At 31.2% G+C, this 18,091-nt stretch overlaps 1 protein-coding gene across 2 annotated transcripts in view; it reads left to right on the forward strand.

The window, feature by feature from the left end:
* ARHGEF9_1 (guanine nucleotide exchange factor 9) overlaps positions 1-18,091 on the forward strand; it is a 66,630-nt gene that overhangs the window by 12,268 nt on the left and 36,271 nt on the right. Inside the window, exons 4-12 of one of the 2 annotated variants that reach the window (XM_012944912.3) lie at positions 772-812; positions 5,097-5,139; positions 10,067-10,443; positions 11,668-11,800; positions 12,567-12,652; positions 13,260-13,403; positions 14,612-14,717; positions 16,151-16,266; positions 17,629-17,730. In XM_012944912.3, coding sequence (XP_012800366.3) covers positions 772-812; positions 5,097-5,139; positions 10,067-10,443; positions 11,668-11,800; positions 12,567-12,652; positions 13,260-13,403; positions 14,612-14,717; positions 16,151-16,266; positions 17,629-17,730 — 1,148 coding nt within the window. Of the gene's footprint in view, positions 1-771; positions 813-4,479; positions 4,530-5,096; positions 5,140-10,066; positions 10,444-11,667; positions 11,801-12,566; positions 12,653-13,259; positions 13,404-14,611; positions 14,718-16,150; positions 16,267-17,628; positions 17,731-18,091 lie in introns of those variants that run through there. The other variant, XM_051208855.1, reaches the window with a different exon arrangement.

Raw genomic sequence — 18,091 nt, forward strand, 5'->3', positions numbered from 1 at the left:
AAACTTGAAAAATAATAGTCATTAATACAAATTGAATTTAATATTTGATCGATCGTAAATCCAAAAGTGTGGCTAATCATAATGTGACACTATGTAGCTTTGGTCTTGTTTCTTACTTATATCGTCAGAAATTCACTATATGATGAATATTACCATGATAAAAACTTCATTTCGTTCAGCAGTAACGTTTCCTACTGTAAAATTTAATGACGTAAGTGTAAACGTTTAGTTGGTGCATGCCAACTAACACAACTACAGACGTTATAACTTTCCGGTGATTTTTATGAATCACTTAAGCAAACTTCAATTTCCATGACGACATTTTATGACAAATAAGCATGTACATTTTTCTGTATTTACTCTTGCACAATTATTACTGTATTAGTAAATTTAACCATATTACCAGCAAGCTTTCATTTGATGTGCTGTTTTTGAAAGACTGAAGGATTTGTTAGTTCGAACTTAAGATCGGAAAATAACCTTTAGATGAACACTTGTCTTTAGTTACAGACTATATTTCTATATCTTGGAAAATATGTAGGTTATTGAGCTTTAGTATTATTCTGTCATTTTTTAATTGGAATAAAGTATAGTGATTAGAAAGATCATTTATATTCACTGTAGGATTATTAAGCTCCTTATCTGAGGTATTTTGAGAACACCTATAAACAAATGTACCCGGTGTAATATATTTTAATCACCACTTTTGTTATTTAGACCATCTTTTCCAAAATGTTTCCCTTTTTTATCTTTTTATTTATTAAATTGTAGTTGTCCCAGTTGAAGAACGACAGAGACGTTTATCGTTTCGAGTGAGTTGTTGTGAACCGACTTCTTTTTATACAGCAACAAATATATTTGTACTTTACTATTCTTTTTATCATGAGATAACAGTATGAAGGTAGCTAAACATATCGATTTTTTAATGCAAACCTTGGTTATAAATTTTTTGAGTTATCAATTCTTTGTTTAAAGCGTGTCAATAGTTAATTCATAGGATAGACATAACACGTATAATATGAAAGCAGTTTAGTGAAGGCTTATTTTTAGCATCAGTCATGTGAGCTGTCATGTCTCTTCAACCAATCAGATTATCTGCTGATTGTAGTGTAAAACGTAAATGTACAGTGCTAACATCAGAAACTTGTTTGTTTTTATCACATTAAAACTGTTTTAAAGTTATGCATTATATCATGGCTAAAAGAATAATAGTAATAATAAATTTTACAAACTATATAAAATAACATCACTGGTTAGTGTATAAGTGTTTACCATAATCTTTGGCCTTTTCTGTATCGAATTTAAACAAGAAATACAACATAGGAGTCTGATGTAGGAGCTTCAAACTATAATATAGCACTATATCAAAGATTCAATGACCCTTACCGAAGGCTTTGAAGATATCTGTTGGTTGAGATAGTTATTGTAATGGAAGTGCATGCTATATTAATGAACAAACTGCTAAACACTTTATTCGAAAATACTAAACATTTGCTGAAAAATTAAGCATTATGAGAGTACGTTCAAAACAGCTGAATAAAATAAGCAGTGAGCTTTGGATATCAAGCGACGTTTGATAAAAAGGTGTTTTATTTTTATTTTCCATTGAGCTAAATATAAAAAGTTCTAAGCTGTGCATCAGGCCGTTTAATTACTTTTCAATAACTAGGCCTTGTAACATCCTCTTACTGATCGTTAAACAAAAACGAATTTTCAGATTTTTGATATAACCAACCAACGACATTTTTCGTTAACATTTGTAATAACGTCATTGTAGTTAGTGTGTCAGTCACGACGTAGAACCTGTAGTGTGTACATCGGTTGGAGTTACCACATCCCATTACCACATAGAGATGACGTCATAAGGCCAAATCCAGGAATAATAGAGGTAGTAATAGCATCAGTGGTAATGGGGAAGATTAATCATAGAAGATACGATTGAAGAGAAAAATATAGGTTATTGAAATACAAAAAAATTGTGGGAAATTTAGAATCTCAAACTTTGGCGGAAGACAAAGAACGGACGTATCTTCACTATTGCAAAAGATTTTGAGTTATATCATTTAAAGTCTCTAACTATTGGGCACGATAGTCACGTGGGCCTTGACCAGGCAGTCTACACCTATTAAGGTGGCTCAGTTCAAGGATTTCATGGACCAATACCATGATTTGGTTTGGATGGCCTTATATTTCTTCCAGCCTACTCCTACACTAGGAGGAATCGCCCGTCGTAGATGTTTTTATCATATTGACAGTTGGTAGATATTTTTTAGTATAATTTACTTGTATGTCTTGAAAAGTTAGTATCATTCGCTTGCATCCTGAGCTAAATGTGCTTTCAAGTCAACAGAAAAAAACAATTATGACATCAAACAGATGAGTTTTTCAACGTTACACTACTCTCTTGCTTTATATTTTTTTCATAAGCAATCAAAACATATGATTGATTGGTTTATTTTGACCTACTGGAAGATTAATTTAAGTGTTAAAAGATTAAGATGTAGTCAGTGGTAGAAAAGCTCAAAACACAAACATTACTAACTAAATAGTTTGCAGTAATACAGTGTGATTATTGGAACCTCATATCAGCTTAAATTTGACATATTACGTAGAACTGGTAACTACCGAAGTGTAACATAAAGTTCTTGTTTATGTGAATCTAACTGTTAATTATAAAATATTCTGCATGAAAATCGGTGTTTTTCTCACCATAAGTAGTAACAAAAGCAAAAAAGTAAAGAACTTATTTATAAACCCTGATAGAACCTCGATCGTTGAAATTTTTCAGATTCTTCGAGAATATGTAATGAAAATGAACAAACATTACTAAACATTTTTGTCTATCACCATTTTATTCTGTACATTGGCTTTATTGTACTAACTGAGGATTTATATATGATACTTCCAAACACTTACAAGTAGTATTACCGAATTTTGTATTGACGACATAGTGATAAATTGTGCATCTGAGAACAGATTAGTTATGATATTAGATATAAATAAAATGAATGCAATGTAAATAGTTTGCATTTACTTCTCATTTAGTAGTTAAAAAATACTTTTCGCTGCTTACTAAAATGTATTTTCAGGGCTCTCTAGAAAATTCCGTGGGGTTTAATTAACTCATTACCATTAATCCATATTCAAAAGTGTAAATAATTGTTTCGAAGTTTATCGATTCTGCGTTAGATTATTTAAAAAAAGTGTGTGCTCCATTATAGATTTTTAAGGTAGTTGAAAACAGTTATATAATTGCTCAAATGATGGTAAGTTCTCATAAATACAACCGCTAAGCTAAAGGGGACTTAGATAATGAATGGAACTGAAGTATTCGAGGCTCATTTATTCCTACTTGGGACCTATCAGCTAGATGCACATGCATTATAGTGTTGACACTCATATCGAAGCTCGAATAAGTGCCTTTCGCCCAACGCTTTATCCACTGAGCTACTGAGTTGAGATGGTCACTAGCTTGTCCAAAAAATTTTAAGTCATATATACGTTGAGGTATGAGTTTCCAAATTGCTGATATTAAGCACTAACGAGGAGCAAATACGCGTGTCAAGAATGCCACTGCTAGCCACACTTCATCTTTACTAAAACTTAAACTCAAATGAAATAATGAGGAAATCCACCAAGAATTAACATATGCGAAAAGTCGGAACAAAGCCCAGTCCTTAATATTAACACCAGGATAATTCAACATTAATGATAATAATAACAATAATGCTAACAATAGTTCAACAAGTTAGTATCTACCTCAACTCATAGCTATGTGGATAACGGAAGGAAAATTGTTTAAGTACAAGTATGAATATCAACACTAGGATGCATGTTCATTAAGCTGAGGAGTCCTAAATAAGATGAAATGCTTACCCTGAGTTCTACTGAGAGCTAGACTCCATCCATTATTATTTACTGTACTCAGTGAAAATAATGTATTAATTCTCAGTAGATTTTTGTAATAAAAAATTATCATAATATTATCTATTCAATTTTAAAAATATACCTCTTCGACTTGCTTTCAGATTTAGTAATGTTTCCTGTAAATGCGATCGAATAAATCTTATTAAAAGACTTTCAAAATATAATTTTAATGCCTATAGCATCGTGTGATTTTTGAAAATTATGATCGTAATGAATACCAAAATAGGTGTTTTTTATTATTGTCAGTCTCGTTATTTATATGTCAGCTAGTTAAACAACTTTTAGCGTGGATTACATGTTGAATATTTTTATTCTGAAAGCAAACTCTCCAGGTCTGATTCATTGTATACCATTTGAATAAAGATCCCACAACTAATTAAGTATAAAAATAAATTATAATGGAAATATTATTCAGTAGGTGCAACAAAATGCATAGACATGTATTTACTAACCAATACATTTACAGACATTCTAAAACAATAACCAATGAGTGAAAAGACAAAACACAACCTACTTTCTACTACATGGATATTAAATAATAAAATATATATTCTTAAATAGGAAACATGTAACACTAGTAGTACATTTCCCATTAGTAAACAGTAAGTAATTTTGAGGATATCTGATAGAATAAGTCATGCTTTACTTTTCTTCGTAAATCGTAGTGAGAATGTATAGAGTATTCAGATTACTATGGTTTTAGCTTAAACTTATTGTAATTTTAAATGTGGATTATTGAAGATACGCTCTGAACTAACTAGATATAATTACTCTGAAAGTATCTTCCAGCCATATATGGTACCATAAGGTGTTATTATCGAATAACCATTGAAAAAAACTCCATTTTCACATTGTGTTTTATTCGAGCATATTACCTGAAGTTAGGAAATTATGTTAACTACGTGGGTCAACACGTACTACACTGACGTTTCCCACTCTATGCTGATTTTTCAGGAAAATCAAACAGTGTATAGATGTATTACTTTCACTCTTTCATTTCTTAGGTTGTAGCATGAAATACATCCGAACAGTAAATGTTTTGTTCGAAAGCGAATTTTAGAATAGATTTTTAGTTTGATAAACTGTTATGATTAGACAACAAATTTGTCTTCCAATCCTAGTCTAAAAACGCCAAAAATTTATTCTTATATGTCTTTTATGTGTTTTAGAGAGACAATCAAATTTCGCTGGAACCAATTCAGCATGAAATTAGTAAGTTAATACAATACGTTTTTGATTGTAGGTATCAATACCAAGGTTTGACTTGATAATTTCGAGTAAATTAAGCATTGGGTAGATTGACTTGTTCAGACTTGTTTTTGATTGATCGCACATAATATTCTTGCGTTGGTCCTTTGTGCTATTTAAACTTGGAATAGTTTTGGTTTGGTTATTTATTCTCTAAAGTAGTGGCTTACACTGAGTCATGAAACGTCAGAAAACCTAATTTTTCTACTCATTGGGATATTACAAACATATTCTATTTACGTTTCCAATTGTTGTGTTTATGACGAAATAGAATCGTTAAGTATGCAAACTTCTGAAAATATATAAGCGATTATTTGTTTTAGACTTTGCTAAAGAAAACCTCCAGTGTTTCTGTCCTTTTTAACGGATTTCTCATGCTTTAGTCTTCTTTATAATGCAAATTATTACTGTCTAAAATTTATTCACGAATCTCTATTTTTATTTTTTAGTTTTCGTTTTGTATATTATGGAATTTTGAAAACGACGTTTAAGGTTTGACTTCTTTTGTCCCATTCATCTGCACTGTGCTTTTTTACTGAAAACAAAGATATCCTTCTAAATTCAACTTCTCGGATTCCGTCTTATCGGAAGAACAATAATTCTTATATGTTAAGTTTATTTCGATTTCACCGATATAGTATTAAACCCTTATCAAACTTTTTCCGCATACAAAACAATAAAGACGATATGTGTAGTAATATCTAGGGAACTAAGCATAAAAACTCGAAAATATTATACATTAACTAAAAATAGCGGAAGCGATGAATGATTTTGTCATCGATTACATAGTAAACAGTTTATCGCGTCCAAACGGTTGTGCTTGGATAAGAAAAGCTGTGAATTCAAGTTGGATGGAATTTACAAAAAGAACGACTAAAAACTTATGAGATCTTACTGATGTTATTGCCTTAATCAGAAGTACTTCAGAAATTAAAGCTCATCATTTATTAAAAAAGGACACGCAAATACACACAGATAATATATCATAAAAGCTTCTAAAATAATCAGGACATACAATAATGTAACAGAATATCTTTTATCAATAAGTCATGAAGGGTTATTTGATGTACATTATCTTACTAAACATTAGAATTGTTACCTCTGCATACGATTTCTTTTGAATATAAATCCGGTTGGATATTTATTATTACATAGCATATGTAGAACATTTAAATATCACTAGTAGGAAATTCCATAGTATTTCCTCAAGAGTCTAACTAAAGTTTAGTGCACCCATAGAGAAAACAGACATTTTCCAATCGGTCATTTTGGTTCATCAAAGCTAATAGAGTTGTCCTTCGGTCCACAATGTAAAAATGAGACGATTCATTTGTATGTGAAGTAGTTAATATATTAAAGTTTCTAGTGTTTACGATTATTCTATGGGTTTTTGTTAAACATAATGATAACATAAATGAAAGATTTCACTACGTATATATCGCACTAAAGGCCGAAAAAGATAGAGTAAACTGAAGTATAACAGTGAATCATTTTAAGTTGTACATATTGAAGACATTAAAATTTTGACTTTAAAGTTATGAGGATAAAGTTATCTAATTTATTGTATGTTTGATATTTTATAAAACCATTATTTCATGATTTTTGTTAGCGTTATCTTTAAACGATACACGAAGTGTTAATCGGATCTCTCAGCTAACTGATTTCACCACATTTTGCATGACACCCCATAACCTAGACTAAAAGCCTTTTGCAGAAACATTTGGAAATGTCGCAAAAATTAATAAGGTATTTAGCAGTTATCCGGGATTATATATCAAATAATTATTGTGTTTTTTTTTACTTGATATTTGTATAATCTCATAATAATTTACTTCCATAAAAACAGGGAACTATTCTTTTAAATAATAATAAAGTATTTCACAATATTTTGATTATCCTCAGTAAGGTCACTCTGAACTGAATTTCGTTCCTGGTCAAAATCAATCTCGGCTTAAAATACTATTACAGTTATTTTGTACACAACATATAGTGTATTTTTCCATCCCACAACTTGGTTCTGTTAATTTTTAAAGTGAAGTAAATGGACAATTCGCATCGCATTCTCTCCCGAATGAATTGATTAACTATTTACCATCTTTGTTGCTGAATAAACCCATGAAGAGTGTAGCTTACAGATTTGTCCCCAAAATAGTCTTATCTTAATTATGACTAATCAACGAGACGTATTTGCATCTCACTGAACAATTTTTTTGCCACTGAAAACTGAGTGCACAGCTACTCACTCAAAATGCTTTAGGGATGGCAAACAATATACTTACAGGGAATATCGTGGTATCTATTTAGAGAAATACCATGCAAAAAGAGACTGAAGATTTTAGTCTTAGAGACATCATTAGTAATAAACTTGAAAATCTTAACAACAATATAATGTGAATCTTCATATCTGATGATGATGATGATGATTATCAAAGCTACAAACAGCATAGAATAAACGGGTAACTGAGCGTAGCAAATGTGTTTAATTTTAGAGTACTATGGAATCTCGATGTCTGAAACCTCTATTTTTCTACAAAAATGCTGTTTAGACAAAATATCACATTTAATTTCTCATTTGTACTGTACATATCATATCTGGAAGGCATCAGTAGGTGAAGTTTATCGTCAGTGACCGAATGATATATTTACCAGAAACAGAAAAATATAAGAGTGGTGATAGAGTTTATTACTGTATTGTTCTTAATAGTAAGGATAATCCTTGTTTGTTACCCAGCATTTTACTTTTAAGAGACAGAATCTTGCTAAAAATAAAGATAGGGACAGTGAAAAAATTGATAGTGCATTAACCTGAAAAGAATGGTGAATGGCAAAAGTTCTAAGAAGCTGACTTACTTTTTAGCAGGTTGTTTTAATCACTAAATCTATAGTCTATCCAGTGATCACCAAAATATCGGTTAGTTAGATGATGTAGTCTAATCAAAACTTATTAGAATGGTTTTGCCACATATCAAACTATAAGATCACTGAAGACGTCAGATTTAGATTTTACGTTTTCTTATAATTCATTAACAAAACTAGACTGTTAACATGAGAAGTAATAGACCATGTTCATTAATAACAAACCATATAATCGAATCATAGGATAGAACTAACGTTAGTTCACCTTTTGAAAATTTGTGTACAAACTTTCAAGGATGAATTATTATGTTTGTAGAAGTCTTTGCTATTCACATGTCGAAGCCAACTTTATGAGTACAGTGAAAACACCGTAACCATGAATTTCAACCGGTAACCTTTAAGTATCGTAGCTGGAAATTTCTTGACATAGCTTTTTCACTGACTAGCCTTCACCAGCCGTGTTTTCTGTAATTCCAATCAAGTTTGTTCCCCTTTTCCTTTAGAAATGACAGTCAGTGTTTTTATTAGAAACCGAAGAGATGGTATCTGCGGATGCTGGATTGTACCGTACAGAATTAACTTGCACGGATAGACCATAGATACTGACTGCCATTGATCAATAAATGCTGCGTGCACAACTTATTGTCAGTGAATTTTAAAAATGTATATCGAACAAACTATACTTTTATATCAAGTCATGCATTCTAAAACGCTGACGTAAGGCATAATGACATAGTTGATTCCGACAATAGGACTTGACAACATGAGATTGTTGGCTACTCAGAGATGCTACACACTACATGATATCGCATTATGTACTTGTACATTTTTAAGCATTATAAATCTGCTTACTAGAATAAGTTATTTCTATTTTGTCTGTTGGGCAACTGAAATTATGAATTATTATTCCTTAACGGTACTTAATTACTTACGTCTGTTAACCATCGTGGAGGAACCTAGGTCGCCCACCAGCATTCCACAGCCAACCCTGTCCTCACTCATCCTTTGCAGCTGTCTCCAGTCGCCGTTCATTCTTTTAATATCTGCTTCTGATTCTTGAAACAATGTGTTTCTCGGTCTTCCTCTTTTCAGTTTCCAAGTTTTCCAGATTCCAATTCAGCGCTCACCTCACGATATAGTTTGATGATTTCCTCAGTGTATGTCTTATACACACCCAACGCGTTTGCCCAAGTTCCTCTTCAGATGGAAGTTGGTGCGTTCTCTCACACAGTAGATTGTTACTGATGGTATCCGACCAACGGACGTTGAGTATCTAGAGTAGACAACTGTTTATAAATACCTGTACTACTTCGATGTTGGTTGTGGGAGTTCTCTAAGTCTCATCTCCATACATAGGGACTGTCTCGACGTTCGTATTGAAGATTCTGAATTTTGTGTTGGCATGCATACAGTTGTTTTGAGTTCCAAATATACTTTAGAAATCATCGGTTGACACATCTGACAATCTCCAAACATAATAATTTGCTGTCATTCAAGTACAAAAGATAATTCAATCAAATCTCCTAGAACTAATCATGTTTTTATTTACAGTCACGTAACATCTTTCTTGTAGTCAAGTAAGGTGATGTATTGTGATGATTTCTATTCACTTGATTGCTAAGCAATGATCCACAGTGTCAAGTCTTTTTCGATGCACTTTTGATTCTTACGGAATCTGGTCTGTTGATCTCAAAGTTTGGTGTCTACTAATGTTAACGTTACATAATACTCAAATATTTAACCAATTTATTAGTAAATAATATTATTGTTTTATAAAATAGGAGTATTTGACCAGAAATAACCATGTTTTCTCTTAAAACTTAATTAAACAATTATATATATACACATATATATGCTACTTTTGAAATGTTACATAACTAGAATATGAATTAAATTTTGCTTACATCAAAATTTTACACAGATTGCCTATGCGTTTAGCATATTTGTTCTAAGTTATAGGTTTGAAAATTTATTTTTAATTACTGTGACATTTTAGTTTCCAGTTAAAAGATAGTTCTATTCAACTGTTTTATAGACCTGTCAAAGAAAACGCATTCATTTTGCTTGAATCTACCAGTCATTACAATAGACAGTCGAAGAGTTGTGAGCAAACTTTCCGACAATACTGTTTATTACAGACCAATGAGAAGCTGCAATTTGAGTTATGGATTCATTTTGTCTGAGGAGACTTCAAATAATGGAGACGATGTTTCTGATAAATCCAGGAAACCTCGTTCATCTGCTTCTTCAAGTCCATCAGTATCGATATCAAGATCCGTGCCAGCTTCAACATCATCATCAGCATCATTTAATCAAAGAAAACATGTAGTAAAAGAATTAGTGAAAACACAAGTAGACTTTGTATCAGATATGAAAAATGTCTTGACTGCATTTGATTCTGTTGGTTTAACGGTAATAAACAACTTATTTTACCTCTGTTTTATTCACAATCTTTTTATTACTTTTTCAAAAAATTACAATTTCAAACGTCATTAGAGATGAAAATGCATAATGAATATTCATTAATTCACATTTTAAATCGCTTGATTTTATTTCAGTGTTCTGGACATCAGATTTAGAAATAGTTAAAAAAATTATACAAAATATCTTTACAAATGATGTCGTAATCTCTCTTCACATTATTTTGAAAACAAAACGGTTATCACTAACATTGACATAATTATTTTGATGTTGAAAGGAATGTTATGTAGTTTTGCATATTTCTGCAGTACAAACGATAATTTAGTAAAACAACACCAAACTACTAAGTATAGATTATCTACAATGTCGTCTGAATATCAAAAACTTCAGAAAATCATGTAAGTATACAAAAATTATTCAGGTTCATTTTAGACAATCTAAGAAATAAAGATGTGTTAATTAACAGTAATCTCGAAAAGTTGAAAACCCCAATTTCCCATAGAAAAGAGAATCCACATCGTCGAGAAATAAATCAAGCTTACTGACTTTTAAATGATCTGGTCACATAACTGCTTAAGTTGATGAGCATATGACGAAATGATAGTTTATGTGCCAACCTGTATCGTACCCATATATGGAATTAATAATTCCATACAAAATATAGATTTATTAAATGTTTTTACCACAGTAGTTAGACCAACATGTTTGTGTGCATATTATTTTTCAGTCTCTTACTTTACAGTAACCTGAATCACAGTAACATTATCAGATTTAAGTTTCCTTACTGGACTAGGGGTGGTAATCACGCGAAACATACCGCTTATTTGTATTTTGACGTTGAGGTGAATAGAAATTAGGAATTATCAAATTGATAGCCTTCGCAAAAATATTTGAACCGTCATGAGTACTACAGTTTAGATGAGAACACATTCAATAGTGGAAACTCCATGCAGTTATCTGTCATATCGAAGCTCTCCGATCACAGATGGATTAAGCCTAATTCTTTACAAGTTGTTGATCTAATAAACACTTACTGGTTTCCATGTTAAAAATTCCGCAAGCATGTATATAAACATAAACGTCTATTGGGAATAAGTTCTCGTTTACTAAATAAAGAAATCGATTCCCTCCATCATTACTTTAGCGTCAATTCAACAAATTTTCACCGAGCTAAATAGTAATTTATCTCTCCATTGTATGTGTATACAAAATCAGGTTACTGAATCCAATCGATATTCATTGTTGGGAAATTTGGATCAATTGGTACGTGTTTCTGATGATATTTCAACGGAGTTACAAAAAGAAATATCTACATATAGTGATGACCAACTTGGTAATGCATGTATCGGTAAGATGTTAGTTAGCACATGTATTCTTATATATCTTATTTAAAATTACCCCATTTGAAAATGTTATATCTTTAAAGCAGCTGAATGTGTAATACAACTTTTTCAATAAAATGTATATACTTTAGACATTGCCACGTTAGGATTGTCCTTACAATTATTACGTTAATTACATATGACTTCATTTCTGTGAGCCTATGTTATGATGAAACCATGTTGCTCTTGTCACTTTTTTTATCACTAAAGTCGAAAACTATTTCAGCGGAAATGGTTTAAACTGTTTAAGGAGAATAATGCTCAGGTTTACAGCTTTCATTCAACTCCAGAAATCTTGCTAAACGTATCTGGCTCGGTATTTATTTGTATACAGATGATCATAATACCAGTAAAAAGTCATGTAATAGTCTCGTAGTATATAATACTTATTTACACTATAAGCATAAAGACTAGGATTTTAGTGAATAAATTAATGTTAAAAATTGTTTTTTGGAAGAAAGAAAATTAACGTGAAGATGGTTAGAATGTTTTGTAGATTCAGAAATATGATGTTCCAATTACTTGAGTTAACGATTTTAGGATAACCAGTATTGATTGCGATTATATATGTAGTATTTATCTACTAGCTAAACTTATTATAAGATGATGTTTTTATACATATTCTTAAGATAATGTGATATATATATATATATATTGCTGCAAATAGTTAACTAATATACTTGATTTTTTTTGTATGCGGCTGTGGATACAACTTCTGCCTTATTTTAATAGCTACATGTATAAATTCGTTCAGATCATCTATAAATGAAGCATTGAAGACGTATATCTTAAATTTTTCAGTAGATGCTTCAACAAAGGTTAGTTAATTACTGTTATTCATTGATTGATATATTGAGTAATAACATCTGTTCTCTTTCTGAGTCTCATAAATAAAAACACAATTCTTCAACATGTTTTGTGTAATAATTCAATTTTGTGTTTAAGTTTAGATGAGAAAATTGGTTTATACTATTGGTCGTATTTTTGGTAAAAGATTGACATATAAATTGTGGACTATCTAATGCCATACATATAGGTTATTAATCAACCGCGTTTTATAAACTTGCATTTTGCCACATAATATTTAATGTCCTTACAAATCGATAGATGATAATAACCCACTAAAATGTAGCACACTTAGTAATATCCATTGTTTATCAGTCATCATAAAAAATAACTAGTTACCATAGTGTAAGTGGATCGGTAGCACAGAGACTGATATGGAAATTTTGGAAAGTTTCATGAACAACTAAACAATACTATAACAATTGAATATAATCCACTAAACGAAGTTCAACAACATTCTAAGTTACACTTATATTTCTGTTTCTTCTTGGCAGAAGACTGTGACATACCTATGAAATGATATAAAATTACTTCAACTATTTTGTCTTTGTATTGAAATGAATATATTTTTCTTTTCAGAATACAGAAATTCAAACATTTTCCGTGCTTGGTTTCAAAAATCTTCAAAGCGAACGTCCAAATATATTGACTTTAAATGATGAATTAATTAAACCAGTTCAAAGATTAGTTAAGTTAAAACAACTGTTTGAATTATTGAAAGATGTGAGTACGTATACAAAAACAAATATTTAGATAATAAATCTATTACATCCATTGATTGATTCTCGTTCATGTCGTTTGATTGAAGCTTAAAAAACCACTTGATACTCTTATTAATCAGACTAGAAAAAAACAGTGTATATTAAGGGTCAGCTAATTTATTACTTTTATTTCTAGCGACTAATTATTTTTGTATTTTAAAGAGACTTTTTAAAAAAAATTTATTTATTTATTATTTAAAGACATAAAATTTGGTACAAGGAGACCCAAAAGATATATGCGTTACACAAATCATTAGATTTGTGTAGGGGCTCGGATACCTCCCGGACGCCCGAACCGAAGCAGGTCGTTTTCTTAGAGATAAACTCTCCGAGCCTTTCACCTAGAGGTCTAATCCACCATTCAGTGGAGTAGCGTTAGTAGACACAATCTCGTAGTAACCGGCAATCAACAGTGGGTTTGTATACCTTTTAGTCCCTCAGGATTGTGAAGCCCATGTGCACCACAGGTTTGAAATCAAGACTTTCCAACTCCTCTAGGTGGATCCTTCATATTCAACGATCCAGTTAAAGTGCTGGACATTAGATTCTCGCCCTCTCAATTTCGTAAACAACACTCCCGTCACAAGAAGGCAGTGGCTGTATACGCGTGACCATGCGAGAGCATTTTGAAAGAGAGAGCTGACTCCCCCCTCGCTTGGCCATGCAAGGACATTTGCTTTTTATAAGTATCTTTTATTCATTGTTTAATTTTATTCTTAGCCTTTACTCTGTTTTTTTCTCACGAAATATTCTATTATAGATTAATATGTAAACATAAACGAGACGTATTAGGATTTAGCCTTTACTCAATAATATAGCGTCAATATCTTGAACTCCTGTTGTGGGAATTTGAATTCGACATTTAAGATTTAAAATATATTGTAAGCAGGCACAATATTTATCATGTTAAATATTCACTATTTGTAGAACAGATTAGTTTTTATCTAGCATCTACTATAAATGACAGTTTTACTACAGAACTAACTACTCTATATGTCACAGTTCTATATCAGGACCTTTGTTCGAGTATTTTGAAGCTAATTAGTAATGAATCTATGGATTTTATGTAATTATGTGGCTGTATGAAAATGTTTATACGGTAAGTAGTCATCATAAATACGACATCAGTCAAAGAACTATATATACAATTATTTTATGTTCGATATTTAGGTAACACCGATAAATCATCCAGATTGTTTAGCAACTACGCAGATGTTCAATAACTTTGATCAATTAGCCTATGAAGTGAATGAAGTCAAACGATGGAAAGAGATTTGTAAGTATTCATTCAAGTTGACTAACTTCTACATGTATCTCATAGTTACATTTCTATTTTTTTAAATATAGTATTATAGTATATCTAAATAAATTTTTACAAGATGCACTGTCAAACAGCTTGATTTTAAATATTTGTAGTTAAATACAAATATATAATGAAAATATCACGAGCAGATAATTGTTCTGAAACAAAGCAACTATATCAAAAAGCAGATTAGGACCACTAATGACACCAGATTACCAATGGGATATAACTCAAATCGACTGAAGTTCAAGAAGTGAAGGGTTGAATTTCTACTCAGTATTTCAGCGGAAAGCTACTTTCAAATAGTCTTAACAAACTCAGATCTTGCACCTTCAATCCATCTGAAACCTTAAGGAAGCTGGTGTTTATCTAGTATTAGCACTTACCTCATATACCGTTATCAAGCCATAATTCCGAATATAATAATTTTATTTATCCTTACAGACCCATGGATTATTTGGACGAAGAGACACTTTCGTCAAAAATTACACAGAAATCAGATTTTATCCATGAGGAACAAAGCGGTCAAACACTAATTGTCATTTACTAAACTATTATAATTTTGATGCCCGTATATACTATTCAATTTTTAACTCCACTGATTATTCAGCTGAACGTAGTTTTAGCTTCGGAAATAAAGTCATATTGTATTGTAAAAATTCTAACTGTTGTTATTTAGTGAGTAAGTTATAGCATGATATCAAGTGTTCCATCTTATACCACATATTATAAAGAAGGTGTACAATGAATGTAATAAGAATTCCCCTAAGTAATTATGCAAAACGCATTATCATTGAACATTGTGGATATTTTGACAATCTTTATGTCGTTGACTATCTCTAAGTCCTAAATAACTGTGTTTATGCATGGTATGACATTTAAATGTTTAATAAAATTTTAGGATGAGACTGAAAAGCTTTAGAACTTGTAATGTCATATTGTATGAAATTATGCATTAGGAACTAGCACATAGATTATAGTTGTTCAAAAATGTACACGTAGATGGTTGTCACGAGACCAATTACGTTGGCGGGTTTTAAGTACGCTTTACTCGTTTACAAAATTTCGAACCTAAAGTGCTAGTCTGTTTTAATTCTGCAACACGTAATCCATCTTGAGAAGTCATAATTCATCTAAAACTAACTTTTACACTTTGATAAATAAACAACAAAGTGTTTACCCCCATGTGTTTACGAATCAATTATTGGTAAACAGTTGGCTTATAATAGCTGTGTTATTGGATGTATATGCCAGAAATCTTGTATTTATTTAGATAAAGTGTCAGATTAATTTGTAAGTGAGTAAACTTATCATAAACTAACCATTATTATACATAATAATGCAAATTTAATTTTACACAATAATTTTATTAGCATTATTGTTTTTATTTTCATTATCTCTTATAGGTGCCAGTGTTTCTGAAGAAACGCGAAAATATTCCCTATTTCAATTAGTTGACAAGAGCACTAAAAGAATAATAGCAAAGGCTGCACGTAGCTCAGGCTCAGAAGCTACTCGTAAAGTAAGATTGCCTTTAAGTGGTAGTTTTCCTTATAGCCAAACAGTTTTTAACATCAAGACCAAAATACCAAATGAATTCTATTAATCGAATCTGCAACATAACCGGTTGGTTAAGTCATTCGATACCTCAATGGAATATATTGGATATTTGAAGACAGTCCGTTGGAGGTCCCTAAATTGCATTCTATTCTTCTTAGGATATCTGTAACCACAAAATAGTCTAAACGCTTTATGGATTAAAACTAACTCTAGTCAGTTTGTTATGTTAAGTATATATATATATATATATATATATATATATATATATATATATATATACTAATTCTTTGTTTCTAAACCTATTGCAATTAATGGGTTTTTCTAACCAATACAAGAAGAATCAGTGATACTAAGAATTTTAACAGCCTTATTTTGTTAATTTTACACAATCTGCAGCTGTATAAAACTTCTGTTCTTTTGGAAATTCAATCTAAGATAACTAGTTTCTGTGAAAAATAGAACTGTACATTCTTGTCAAATGTCTTCATTGTTGCTTGAACTTGAAGTGTTTTACATACAGTACTGACCAGTTCTGTCAAGAAATATTGCTGTTCGTATCAAACAGTTTGTTTTTACTTTGAAGGGAAATGGTTCAATGACTGTTAATGGTTGATTAGGTCCTGTCTCTGTATTACCTGATCGGATTATAAATGGTTATTCTTAATAAGTAAATTGTCCTCGATTTTATTTCTGAAAGTAGCTATAGCTTAATAATATTTGAGAATAAATCATTTCCACTACTCTAGACAGAAAATTAGAGTTCCGAGTTTTCAGCGAATGCATTGTCCGGAAAATCTACTTAAGCTCTTTAAATATTGTGGAATACACTTGATCCTGAATGATACAAGTTCAAATCCACAGGGTAACATCACTTTGTCAACGATTACAGAGAAATGCTGGGGGTGAATACAAACTAAGAAGAAACTTATGTTTCGGTTTTCTTTCAGACTGCCTTCAACTACTTAACACCATGACGTAATGTGTGGGATGATGACTTACATATGCTATCGGCCGAAGTACAACGTGATCGATAGAGTGCCATCAGCGTTATGTGAACAAACAAATATAAAAATTGTTATTCCCAAGAGATTATTTAATATTTAATCGACGCTAAATTAAACCATAAATTTGGCAAATAGCTAAAAATTCATTTTAAATGGGTTATTGTCCAGGTATTTAAACACTAGCATGAAATATTTTTGACTCTAAACCGAAAATACGTAATGTTTAACGTGAACCAGAGTTAAGTTCTTGCCTAGGCAACGATTGTTTAAATCAACAACTGCACTGTTACTTTTTTTCTATCGTTTTCATTTGTTGACAGATTCAACAAAGGTTTCTAACAGAACGAGAAGCCATAAATCATATCGAGAAATCATGTGCATTATTACAGAGTGCTGTTGAGTCTCGATGTAAGAAAACTCGGGTAAGACCTTAAATTCAATCACGTAAGGAGCAAGTCAGTTTTCCATTATACAAAACGTCTGGGATTAAAGAAAGCATTCACAGAATGCTGAATTTGTGTCTAAAATTTTTTATACTTGCCATGGGCCTGTTTTAATTATAGATACAGTGCTGTGGCTTCTTGAAATTGGAAAAGTAGCTGTTTATTAGTTTTCTAGTTGGTGGCAGTTAGTGATACAAAATATACTTCCGTTTGGGTAAATAAACACAGTCCTTAAAACAACAAAGTCTCAAGTTTTCTATTTTATCCTCCATTTGAAGCCTACGTATTTTATGTTTTCAGTAATTACCCTTTTCCTGAATTAAAAGAAACAATTAAACAT

The sequence above is a fragment of the Schistosoma haematobium genome, chromosome 1 (genome assembly GCF_000699445.3).
Source record: "Schistosoma haematobium chromosome 1, whole genome shotgun sequence".
NCBI classification, from domain to species: Eukaryota; Metazoa; Platyhelminthes; class Trematoda; order Strigeidida; family Schistosomatidae; genus Schistosoma; species Schistosoma haematobium.